The sequence below is a fragment of the Myxine glutinosa genome, chromosome 1, assembly GCF_964187855.1.
Source record: "Myxine glutinosa chromosome 1, kmMyxGlut1.1, whole genome shotgun sequence".
In the NCBI taxonomy this organism is placed as follows: Eukaryota; Metazoa; Chordata; class Myxini; order Myxiniformes; family Myxinidae; genus Myxine; species Myxine glutinosa.
Window position 1 is genome coordinate 28,820,989 of NC_136261.1, and position 13,449 is coordinate 28,834,437.

A 13,449-nucleotide genomic window follows, 5' to 3' on the forward strand; every position below is an offset into this window, starting at 1 on the left:
TTCATTGTCTTCGTTATTGTGAGCATGAAGAAGAAGAAGAAGAAGAAGAAGAAGATGAAGAAGAAGACGTCTGAATACAAACGGAGGAGAACCAGCTTTGCATTTTCAGATGCTTTCTAATACAGTTATGTGGCTTTTCTTGTAATTGTAATTGCTGTAATTGTAATTGCTGTAATTGTAATTGTTGTAATTGTAATTGCGTTGCTTAGAGCATTGTTAGTAATTGTCCAGTATTTCATATCCTTTTCAGTTGTATTCCTTGTTCATCGTTCATTTACTCCTTCATTAAAAACACTCGGATATTGGAGACTATTCCCTGACTCCCATGTCAGCATGAATGGAGTTTGGCTGGCTGGCGGATTACATACAGTTACGAGTAGGGTGGACAGCACACCTCGGCTTCTGGAGTTTACCTCGATTGCGAAATGCTGCAAGCCAGATATATTTATCGGGCCTTCTTCAGTAGCATAGAGATTGCAGCCACCGACACAGAGGTCAGAGGTCGGACAAACCATACCACAGGACAGCCCCAGTGGGTTGTCGGAAAAGATTGCCTTGGCTGCTCCATAGTAGTTCTGTAAAGACACATCATGACGTCGAAACAGGAAGGAAAACTACCTGAAGGTAAAAACGTGTAAAAAGAGAACCTGTTGAGTTCTGCTGCATCGTACCTTGTTAGCGATGCTGGTTATGAAGCTTTTAATGTCAATCTGCGTTGGGCAGCTCTTCTGGCAAGGGGCGTCTGCACATTTGAGGCACCTGGTACCCAGAATGCATTGCTCAAAGTGCAAATCAAAAGCCTGCATCTCGTTTTGAAATTGGGGGTCATCTACAATATTGTGTGTAAAGTGGAGAACTGACCTGGTCGCCTCTCTCAAGGCTCCACGTTCACTGAGTGTTGTGTGTTTGACGTCATCAAAGTTATTTTTCAACTCTGTACAGCCCTGTAACAAGGGGTCGGGTGCACACATCGTGGCCTCAGACAACGTGTCAGATGCAGACAATGGATTTTTTTTTTTTGTATACATAATCGAGGCTCGTGAAAGAGCTAACATTTATCACACAAACAAATCAAACAGACAAACAAACAAAGTCTATAAAAAGGGGAGCGGTAGACAAGATGGGGAGAGAAGGGGAAGCACATAAACAACATTTGAGAGCAGGGACATCGGGAATGTGTGGGAGGGAGAGGGCTGGAGGGGAGGCGGCATGGGAAGGGGAAAGGACAAACAAACAAAGTATATAAAAAGGGGAGCGGTAGACAAGATGGGGAGAGAAGGGGAAGCACATAAACACAACATTTGAGAGCAGGGACATCGGGAATGTGTGGGAAGGAGAGGGCTGGGGGGGGGCGGCGTGGGAAGGGGGGGGTGGGAGATGTATAAACACAAGGACACCAAGGAGAGGCAAAGCATTGAGAAAGCATACATGCATCTCCCCCAAGAATGAAAAAGAAGACCACTGCTTTTGCATCTTAAGTTTCTTGGCTATTGGGCACAATCCTGGATGGGTCGCTGGAGGTTTTTGGAAGCAATAAGAAGGCTATTTGTGTTCTACAGTACTTAAGTATGTAATTAAATTGAAATAAAATAAATAACGCAAAGGTTGTATAAAAAAAATTATTCCAGAAGTTTACCACCTTTGACGTCTTTCACACCACCTTATTTAACATGTTACGTGAGTTATTCGTGCCTGATGTTTGTGTCCTTTATGACGTCCTTAAAAACAGTAAGTTTCCTGTTTGGAATGATTTTCAATTTTGTTTGACTGCCAGACAGCCCGACAGAGTAAAATAATTAATTCACACGTCTCTGTACATGCGAGATCGGGCCAAATCCAGAGCCAACATACTGCTAACCTGTAGGTTCGTTTTCCAAATCGTGTTCAAAATATAACATTCAATTGGAATCAAATCTGTTCTCTCAGATCTCTCGATGTCTCCATGTCTCTCGGTCCCTGCTCTCAAATGTTGTGTTTGTGTCCTTCCCCCTCTCTCCCCATCTTGTCTACCGCTCCCTATGTTATATGTTTTATGTGTCGGTTTGTCTTTCTGTGTGATTAATGTTCGCTCTTTCACGAGCCTCGATATTGTATACAAAAAAAAAAAAAAAAAAAAAAAAAATTGGTCCATCAATCATAAACTGATGTTTGTGGACAGAAGGACAGATAGAAGTGAACCAACTGCTTAACTCTGCTTTTCATGCACCGGGTAAAAATTGCATCATGCCAATAAATGACGTCATACATGTAAAACATGACAGTCACAAGATATTATAATTGCAACATACCAAGCAGGATTTGTCTGCATTTCGCTTCCAGTGTTTCCTTTCCAACCGGGTTTCAGTTGTCGGACGCACCACTGCATGGGTCTTCACCCGGGGGTTCAGTTCCAGCAAGCTCTGTCAAGGCCAAGATCCTGATTAGGGATACCCTGACAGAAACCATACTTGGGATACCCTCAGGCAACATGTAAAATTTGGTTGGATTTGGGTCAGTAGTTTTTTCGTTTTTTAAGCATATATAAACAAACAAACAAATGTATAAATATTGTCATGTCTGAGGCTCCGTTAAGACAGTATCCTCAGCACCTGGGCCTTTCCTTACGGGACATGGCCCAAACAGTATTTTATTGCACTGCATTCAATAAATTGTATAGCTTTACCACTGCCCAATTAATCATTCAATTGGGCCAAAATTGATGGTAAACACACATGAAAAGCAGATGGCTCAAACACGTTTTCTTACCTTTAATTTTGAAAAGAAAAGTACAGGGAAGACGGTAGACAAGACACTCTCATAAATGGTATGAACCAAGTGAATCAAAAAGGACATAAAGAGGTGAATGGGAATATGCAAACTTATGTACAATGATGATAAATAAAGCAAACCCTAACCCACTAGGCACCACAAATCACACTTATAAAACAAGAAAAGAATGCAGGCAGACTTCCCTTTTCTACAATGTGCAGGGTGGATGCAAGACTCAATGCAGCCCGGAAACCAGGTGCAAGACGAGAGCCAGTGACGAAGTCGGTCTATAGATGACGTAAACCTGTCACGAGCAGCACCAGCGACGAGTAGCTCAAAAACCAGGCCTTGCGGCCCCCTTTGGCCTTTTTAGACTGTGACCTCCTGGTCTGCTCTCCATCCTCTTCCTCCAGGCCCTCCCAAAACACAGGGTGATTCCAGTTTGGGTCTATTCTACTGAGAAGAAACCACGATCGATCTCTCCTCCAAAACTCAGGCGTGATCATGATCGTCCTCTCACACGAGGCTTCCTGATCTCTCAAAAAACACATGAGGCCTCTTCTTCTTCATTGTCAGGTTTCTCTTGAGTTCCCTCCCTCCTTCAAGCGAGGTCTCTTTCCTGGCCTTACCGCCCACATGGCAGCGCCATCATTAAAAATAAATGTGCAATGGCACTTCCTGCTCCACAGAATATTACGCCACCACGGCTGACACACACTGGCCAGACAGTTTGTGACGGCTTTTCATACACATGTGACATGTATGCCTCTGCCATGGGAAATCCTCACATAGCCCCACCCACAAACAAGAGGTGTTTACGCCCACAAAAGTTTGTTTAGCCTGTCTATAAATTACATATTCTGCCTCCCCAGTGTCATGTGTAACAAATGACTTACTCTGACAAGTCCCTGTTACATGGCAATATAACCTTCTCAAAACACACAGACAATACTACACCACAGTCTAGCTATGGTCCCCCGCCATCCCCCTCCAGCCTTGCTCTTCCCTCCCCCCCTACCCCATTCCAGGTGACAATATACAAATTCGGTTTTATGGTGTAGATATTTTTTGATACAGATCTTGGCAATATAAAAACATACATTCAAAATCCTACAACTTAATGGACTAGCGGGCAACCCCACACCCCCTTCGGGTGGAGTACTCATATCAGCCCACCATACATGGATGGCCGCCTAGTGTCCGGCGAGTCAAATAAATGTAAAATTGTCAAGGATAGCACCCCGATCAATATAGTAATTACCAGGATGAGACACGAGGTGAGAAAAGCATCTGATAAAGATGCCGCAGGGTAATAACCAATATTGTCATCAACATTGTGAGAGGTGAGTAAACACAGGATGAGGATGTGATTGCCGCACCACCTAGATGGACCATTGCCTGCTGGCATGGATAGATGCGACAACAATAGACACAAATACTGATGCTGCGAAACGGTCACATCCAATTGGTCAGTGCATTGACCAATCGATGAGTGAAGGTCTTTCACGAGCTCTTTCACGAGCCTCGATCTTGTATACAAAAAAAATAAAAAAAATAAAAAAGGGAAACACGGTCACATCAAATTGGTCAGTGCTGCGGGTTCCAACCCCACACCCTCCCCTACCAGATTGCACTCTTCTCCTGACTTCTCCCAACCAACCTCCTTCTGGACTCCCACCCAACTCCTTCCCTTCCCTCCTCCCATCTCCTCCAACCCAATCCCTTCCTCTCCCTCCTGACTCCCACCCCACTCCTTCCCCTCCCTCCTCCCTCCTCCTCCTAGTCACTGACAGTGAATAAAGCATTTTTAACCACATTTGGGAAAATAAATAATTAAAATAAAAATCAACTTTCGGTTCCTACCAACCTGCGTCGTTGCCAAGTGTCAAAATCTTCCCCCTTGAAGGACAAATTCATCGATATGGCCGAAATAAGTCAGAGTGAAGGAACTGCGCTCCAACGCGAGTCGAAAGAATTGACGCGACCAAAGACGAAATTCGTCCGAGTTGCTTTATTGAAACAAAACAGCTCAGGTATTCTGACAAAAGCCCGTTTATCGGGCAGCAATATATATACACATTTATGTCGGGAAGTTTGCCCGGCAAAAGCTATACCGGGCATGCCCGGGTGTCAAGGGCGAGCCTTGGAAAGGCGAGTCTGGACCTGCCCGGGTGTGTTTGGCTGCGGCCTGGCAAGTCGAGGCTGGGCGTGCCCGGGCGCTCTGGACGAGCCCTGGAAAGGCGATAGCGGGCATGCCCGGACGCTCTGGGCGAGCCCTGGAAAGGCGAGAGCGGGCATGCCCGGGAAAGACGAGACCGGGCGTGCCCGGGAGGTTCGGGCGTGCCCGGGAACAGTGAGTCCGGGCATGCCCGGGAGAGGCGCGTCTGGCCGTGTTCTGGCCGGTGCAAGGCGATTGTGTGCATCCAGCGGTAACCGCTACAAGAGTATAGTTGTTTATCCTCATCGCTAGAGTCCCTGTATAAAGAGAGTTGCGCCATGCGCTGACCCGAGATTTCTGGTCACGTGATTTCGTGGCGCCATTTTGTGTCTAACTTCACCGTGTGTGAACGTCAGCTTGGTACGGGAATGTTGTTTATTGCCAAACAAAATGACTGGTTGTTCTGCTTTTGGTTGTTCAAACCAATCTGGGAAATATAAGATGTATAGATTTCCAAGTGATAAAGTCAGAAGACAAATTTGGGAAGCGAAAGTCAGACGAAAGAGCTGGAAAGCGATCGACTCCTCGAGACTCTGCCAGGTAGGCCCACGCCGCTTGATGATCGATGTTCAAAAGCAATTCTATCTGCTCGGTTTTTTTTTGGTTGTCTGTCCGTTGAAAACCCTTTTAAAGGGAAGTGATTTGTGTTTGTTTATAATCTTCAAGGAGCTGACCAAAAATGCATTTCCGTGGGAAGAACCCTGCTCAATTTTTTTCGGGTAGTCCTAGCGGACCGCTTGTGATTCTTGTGACTTGTGACTTGTCACTTGTGAGGAGTGAACGGAGTAGTGATGGTGTCTCACTTGTGAGGAGTGAACAGAGTAGTGATGAGTCTCACTTGTGAGGAGTGAACGGAGTGGTGATGAGTCTCACTTGTGAGGAGTGAACGGAGTAGTGATGAGTTTCACTTGTGAGGAGTGAACGTAGTGGGATGAAGTGTTGGTCTGGTCAGAGTGTTGTATTACGGGCAGAGTTTTCTTACGGTCTGAATGTATGAATCATGTTCTGTACTGAATGTATGAACCAAGTTTTGTGCTGAATGTTTATGTGTTGGCCTCATCGTGTTCCTGGTGAAATTAAACAAGTTATGGTGAATACGACGTCTTATCTGTGCTTTTCCATATCTGTTCGACTAGACGAACCGTGCACACTGCAGGTAGTTTTAAAAGTTTTTTCTCTGTTTAATTACGGCTTGGCGCAGTCGAAAATTAAGTGTTAATTAAGTCGCCAGCTATGAAACATATTAATCGATCAGGCAATATCCATCAGAGTTCTGGGCAAGGGTGTAGTAATAAATGAACGTTTCAATCTTACTAGATGCCGATGACGTTTTCCTTATGTCAGAGACAGAAGCTGACTTGCAGCTTGTTAAATCATTACAATGGAAATTGAATATAAATGTCGATAAAACTAAAGTTGTACACTATAGAAATATGGCAATACCACGTACAGAATTTGTTTTAAGTGTGTTAGACTATATGTCGGCTGGAAGTCCTACACCGGAATTGCTCTCGGCACCCTTTAAAAAATATTGTATATGCCCACACTCCTTTCCAAAAGTTATTAAAATTCAGAGAACGACAGCATTGGTTTGTCTTACTTATAATGTTAGCTCTTATATGCAGTGTTGGCTTGTAATATGCATTGCCATACCACTTTTAATATCACCACACAGCTCTTTTTCACGGCAATAGCTGAGTTTTTGACAAAACAAATATCACCTGTATGTAATAATAAGACTAAATATGTGTAGTAAAATTTTTTTTAGCAGGTTTAGAATATATCACCCCATATCGCGAATGTACATGTATATCTAATCCGACACACTTAGACACAAAATGGCGTCCAAATTTGAGTTGACACAACTCTATATACAGGGACTCTACTCATCGCCATGTAATGAATCTGGGGTGTGTTCAGTTACCAAGTTTCTTATAGAGCGCTCTCCAAATGGCAAGCACTCAACCAAGCACTCCATTCAAAACCGGTGATAAGGAACAGGAATCTATCCTATGGAGGTAAGAATTAAGATGGCAGTGCAGAAGGAGGGATGACAGCCTTGATACATAAATACACTCAGTTATAAGAATTAGTGGTTCCTTAAAACTTTCATATTTTGCTCCAAATTTCAATTATATACTTTCACTAGGATAAGTACCCATCCCAAGTGATGGGAAAAGCTAGCATAGGATCCCCTTCCACCTTCCCCTCTCTCTCTTCCCTCCCCCACTCTCTCTCTCCCCCACTCCCTCCCCTATTCCCAACCCTCTCTCCCCCACTGCCCTCCCCCAATCCCCACTCTCTCCCCCAATCTCCTCTCCCTTACCCAATCCCCTCTCCCTCGCCTGTCTACCCCTACTTCACCTGCCGACCCCCACATGCCCATTTCTCACCTCTCCCTCCCCTGTCTCCCCTCTTTGCCACTCATCTTCACATGAATTCAAATGGAATACATGGAATTAGGGGCCCATTGCCCATGCAAACGCCAATAACCATGCAAACGGTTTTTTCAACCAAGTAAATCTATGATTACTTTTGCAACAGCAGATAATCGGGTGACGGTACAGGGCAGGGGTTGGAGTTCAATACCGCAAACAGACACTTTTTGGGAGCGAAATAAGTTGCCAGTGAAAGAAGAAGATTTTGTTGTGTGCTGACATACATATAAACACTCTGCTGGGACCCATATCAATAACAGTGGCTACATGGATGGTGATCTTACGCACTTGTGGCACTTCTTTATTAATAAACTATTAATATTAATAAATAAATGCATAATAAAAGAATACTGGATTTTTTTTTTATACATCATCAAGGCTCATGGAAGAGCAAGAACAAAGAACAGACAGTGACTTTCGTGGGAGCAACAAAAGTTGACACAAAAAATAGAATCCGAATCCAAAAAGAACATTACTGGTGTCCCTGGCCGGTAATAAAATAACATCAAAATATGGTGTAAAATAAAATCAAACAATCAAACATATCAGCTTTTAATAAGCATATACGATACAATCATGATGGGTACACAAAACTCAACACAACACAGAGGATTATACACACAAAGTTATGCATTATGTCCGATTAATTATTTGCAATGAAGGAATGGGAAATGTGAACGGGTCGTAATGGGATTCTAAACATGAAGAAAAAACAACGTTAGGTGGGATTTCTTTGGTGTGTTTCAGGCGTAAATATGAAACGCACAAACCTACGGTGTATAAGCACATCCTCAATTGCTGCAGAAATAATAATAAAAAATAACGTGAGCGATGTGTAAGCACAGCCTCATTCGCTTCTGAAATAAATTTTAAAATGCGGGTGGTGCATAGGCACAGAACGCTGGTTTGATTGCTCGATGCCTCAAAAAAATAACAACTCGGGTTATGTAATGAAGCCAAAACATTGCCATTGCTTATGTACATATATAATGCATCGTGTTTATATAGCTTGGATTGATTCCAATTCCACTGGGCCATAAAGGAATATTATCCAATAGACTGGAAGGCTTGAAGCCTGAGGCCTACACAAACTGTGTGCCTCAGAACGCCTGTGACGCCAATGGGCTGCCACCTTTCGACATTTGATGATGCTTTTAATAGTCACTGTTGTTTTTTTCACACTGATGAGAAAAGTTCAAGGGAACTAATGGCGATTGTGAATATAGCACTTCGGTTTAGAGCTGTTTTACCTCTCGTCCCACGGAGCATATTATTTAATTAGATATCGGGTTTTTAAAAATTGTTTCTTCCAAATTATTTTCCAATTTCACTCTAGATTTCGACATAATTATTTAGGCCATGAGTTCTGATCATAAAAATATTGAATCAGATTTCGAATATCAGCTTTTAATAAGAAGCCTATACGATAATCATGCCAGGAACTAATTACAGTGCACCGAGCCTCACACAGCCAATCAGCGTAACATAGAACAGATGAACGGACAGCCATACTTGTCATATATATATATATATATATATATATATATATATATATATATATATATATATATATATATACATATATATATATATATATATATATATATATATATATATATATATATATATATATACACACAACAACAACAACAACAACAACAACATGCATTTTAAGGCCATGTTCCCTGCTAGAGCGGGGGTTAGCCTATATATACATATATATATATATGTCATATATATATATATATATGACATATATATATATATATAAACATATACATACATACTGTATTAGTCTATGAGAGGCCATTGTGGATAATCGCTTCATATAAAGCATAAAATCCCTCCAAGCTCCGAATTCGAAAATGACAGCACCTTCAAAAGTGATGAATACAGCAATTCGTAGGTATGAAGATCAGCCATTCGATGATGTCAGTGAGCAAAGTGAAAAAAATAATTTTGAGTGCTTAATCGGGCAGAAATTGCTGCAGCTTGTTCCAAGGCAAGATGCTTTTGAACAGGCCGAAACAAAGCTTAAGACCCCTGCGAGGGATAGCAGGCTCACCAAGGGTAAAGCGTGTTTTCCTTTTAATTTAATAAGCTGATCAATTGTCTTCAAAAGGGGTGTGTAATTTACCCAAACACCCAGTTTTCATTCATGCACTCCATTGGAGCTCCCTTAGTATGCACGGAAAGTTTTGCGTTGCTAAGTTTGATGGTTTTGGAGTTATGGAGGAGACACACAGACACTGACACACACACGCTGACATTTATTATTACAGATAATAAATATGAAAATATAAAATAAAACGTACAAAAGTACATTCACAATGGGTCTTATGACTGCATAATGGGCAATGGGATTTATGGTAGCCTGCTTGACCAGTGCCTGTGTGTCCTGCATTTTCTTTCCTCAGGCTAGTCACCATGGCCCCCTTCCTGTGTGTGGACTCGGCGCCATTATAAACCCGGCCCAGCGAACACATTGATGCCTCACTCTGTCTGAAAGACACTTGGATGATAGTTTGTAGCTGGCTCAAGATTCAAACCCAGGCTAGACTGATCAGAGGGCACAGCGAAACTCGAGTTCCTTGGTCTCCGAGAAGATAACACACTGAAAGCAGACTTTCTGGATTCTGACCTGGCAACCTTCTGATGAAAAGCTGGTGCTGAATACCTCATTCTCCCCGCCATAGCTCTCAAAGTCCTCATCCCATCTACCACAACCTATTGCTCTAAGGCTGCCTTTTACACAATGATCACCATTAGAACCAAGGCAAGAATTGGATTGGATCTTGCCAATGACATGCGATGTGCGCTTGCTGTGACAAAGCCTCACACCTCAAAGCTGATGAAGAAGAAGCAATTTCAACCATCATACTGATACTTTAATCTGTGAAGTGTTGTTCCTCACGTGTTTCAATTCACCTAAGATAGGGCTCGTGACGTCATCGCATAAGGATTATTCGTCCTCGTTTTTTTTTTCTAAGACTTAGAATATAAGTAAATACTTATAATAACGATGGTGAAATATCTTGGAAAAATTATGAGAATCATACTAAAATACGCCATTTGTGTCTGTCCGTCTGTCTGATGAATGTTTGACGCCAATACATTCGTCCTTACTTATCCAATCTCAACCAAACTTGACAGGATGACCAAGGGTCACATAATGAAGGTTGTAGCACATTCATTTCCCCCCCCCCCCTCCCCAAGGGGGTTTTCTCCCCCGAGCGGGTTTTCCCCACCATTGCCATCAATGGGTTGCGTGTTGAGGTGTATAGCCGTATTAAGTTAGCTTTATCGTGGCGTTTTTTCCAAAGAAGAAGATTTATCGTGGCGTTTTTCCAAAGATGCTTTTAATAACAAAATTAATGATAATCACATATTATTAATGTTATGACAAAACAATATTAATACTAATAATGTCCCACTTCCCCAAGGCGTTTTCCCCCTCAGTGATAACGTGTTTAAATAGCTTATAGTTATAATAGCGTTTCTGTGAGAGCAATGCCTTCTACAGGAAGTAAAAATATTATAAACCACAAACACGTATGATTTGCTTTTTAAACAGTCGCTAATGCTCTTTATAACACTAAATTAAGAAATTTGGAGGAATCCCGACATCCATGAAGGAAGGTTTACTTACAGAACTGAGCGAAGATCTACTGTACTCTATATAACCCACAAATGTTGGGTTAATAACACTAGTGAGGTACCCGTGCTACGCATGGGTGGGAGGCCAGAAGCAAACAGACAATGCAGAAACGGCGAATGCTAAAGCATGAAACCAATAAATTCCACATTCCTGGAGCACCTTCAGTCGTATGTCCGACATGGACAGCAAGTTTGTGAAGGACTTCCATGAAAAACATACCCGCATGCAAACAAACAGGTACGTTTGTTCTATACCCAGTCAATGGCGAATCTGCATATGACGATCCGCGAATATCATGCCTAGAACGTAAAACCGTCACGGCATTTCATCATTCACTTGAACTCGATATCTCTTTTTTCATTCCAAGCAGCATAACTCCAATCACAAATTAAATAACATTAATATAAAAAATAAACTTTTAACAACATTCGTGACATAACCAAATATTTAAATCCTGATGTGAAGTTCCGTACGGTTGGGTGAACACAATTACGAATTCAAAATCGTAATTGTATTCACTCAATTCCAATCATCAATTGATACTTTAACAAAACGATTAACACGATTAACGTTTAACGATTTAACATTACGATTGAGTGACGGTTGTATTGGGATATTATCAAACCCGCGCATTGCCTTCATCTGTTCACTTCCGCATTCGCTGCAGGTTCATAATTCTCACAAAATCTAAACAGTATTTGTAGAATTTCAATAAAAGCCACATCACTGTTCATATCGGTAAATATTATTCCACCGTGTTTGGAAAAACTGGAAAATTGGAAAAACAATATACCCTATTTTACTCCAGGGGGTCCCAGGATTACCCACCCAAAATATCGTTGCGATCGGTTCAGCCGTTTTTGCGGTACCTGGGAACGGACGGACGGACATTTGGTGAATTATAATAATATGGCCCTTTCTGCCGCTACCGTGGCATTTTTCGTAGCGAGCTTTCGAAACTCGCTCCTGCTGTTTAACACGAAACTGAAAGGGAGGAAGACTGGGGTGTGCTCATTTACCAAGCAGCTAGCTAGCGCTTGCCAAGCCAGCCGTTCCTTAACGGTTTTGAATTGAGTTCTTGCTCGAATGCTTAAACCACTTGGCGATCTCTCCACAAGAAACTTGGTAAATGAACACACACCCCAATGTTCTTGAGATCCGTCCATAGATCGACTGTAATCTACATACCCAAAAGAGGAAAGACCCTTCCTGCCACTCCCGTCGTTAGCGGTTGTACGAGTAAAACAAAATTCTGTTTTTCTTTCAAAATTTTCCTTTTCTCATATGTTCCATTTTAACGATGGTAACAATGCCAAAAAGGAGAAAAAAAACCAGGAAAACCAGAAAAAAAGGAAAAAGGAGGAAAAACACCCTGCTCGAGAGGCCTAGGGGTCTAGACTATCCTGTCAGCCCTACATTCGTAGTTAATCAGTTATCAACAAGTTTGGATGAGGCCTTGTGCTTGGAAAGTCCATTTTGGGTTTGTTATCGGACTTTGCCTCCAGATCGTTGTCATAAAACTTGTGGGATAAAGCGCAGAAGTAAAAGAAGAAAAACAATCGATCCAAAGTCTCCCATTTGGGAGCAAATCTAGGTCTTGGTTTGAGGGTGTTTATCTTATTCGTGTTAACTTTTCACACTTCACGAGGTGCTCGGCCAAACGTGATAGGTAATACGAAGGTGTGACCCCAGGTGAAAATGGATAGAAGAAGCAGGATGCCTGGGCCTGATTCCGAGTGTAGAAAACATGGAGTGAACAGCTAAATGAAAACACATTGAGGAAGGGTTTGGGGTGGGGGAGTCAGGGGGTATATGAGTCTGACTCACCTCGATGTCCGGGAGGTCACGACTCACGGTGCACTTCATGGCGAATGCATGGGACGATCAGGCTCACAGGTGCGTCAGAAGGCAAAGCACAGTGGGCGGACACTAAAGGTACAACATGTTCATGAAAAGTGTCAACAAGGGGAGAAAGTCGCTCAGCCAATGCGGGTTTGAACTCCTTGATCAGCACCTGTAGCTATTTGAATTACTCTCGTTTAAACTACCTGGATGTATTATTGATGTCAGGGAGGAGAGGCCACACACCTACAGTACATATATTTATAACGTTCACACAAGGTGGGAGGATTGACCTTGGCCCAACGTTGTTCCAACTGTTTTTCACCATTTGCGGTTGTTGTTGTTGTTGTTGGACCAACGTTGGTGGGGTTCAGGGTCGGCTTTCTAAATTTGCTGATGGCTCCATAAAGCTTGGATCAGGTAAGGTAGATAGCAAAGAGGGAGGTGATCAGATTGAGCAAAGTCGAGCTTCTTTAATGGATTGGGCAAACGATTAACAGGTGAAGTTTAACATAAAGAAACGTAAGGTGCTGGGGATGCGTAGG

The 13,449-nt window shown here is 42.5% G+C and overlaps 1 protein-coding gene across 2 annotated transcripts in view; it reads right to left on the reverse strand.

Annotated features, from left to right (window-relative positions):
* Nucleotides 1–13,157, reverse strand: part of DPYD (dihydropyrimidine dehydrogenase) — a 136,139-nt gene extending 122,982 nt beyond the window's left edge. For both annotated transcript variants that reach the window (XR_013621839.1, XM_068104645.2), the window contains exons 1-5: nt 12,890–13,157; nt 2,289–2,399; nt 862–944; nt 672–759; nt 414–575 (exon numbers count right to left, since the gene is read on the reverse strand). Coding sequence is in view for 1 of the 2 variants with exons in the window: in XM_068104645.2 (XP_067960746.2) it covers nt 414–575; nt 672–759; nt 862–944; nt 2,289–2,399; nt 12,890–12,928 (483 nt within the window). In the remaining variant the exon portion in view is untranslated. The remainder of the gene's footprint in view (nt 1–413; nt 576–671; nt 760–861; nt 945–2,288; nt 2,400–12,889) is intronic.
* Nucleotides 13,158–13,449: the final 292 nt, after the last annotated feature.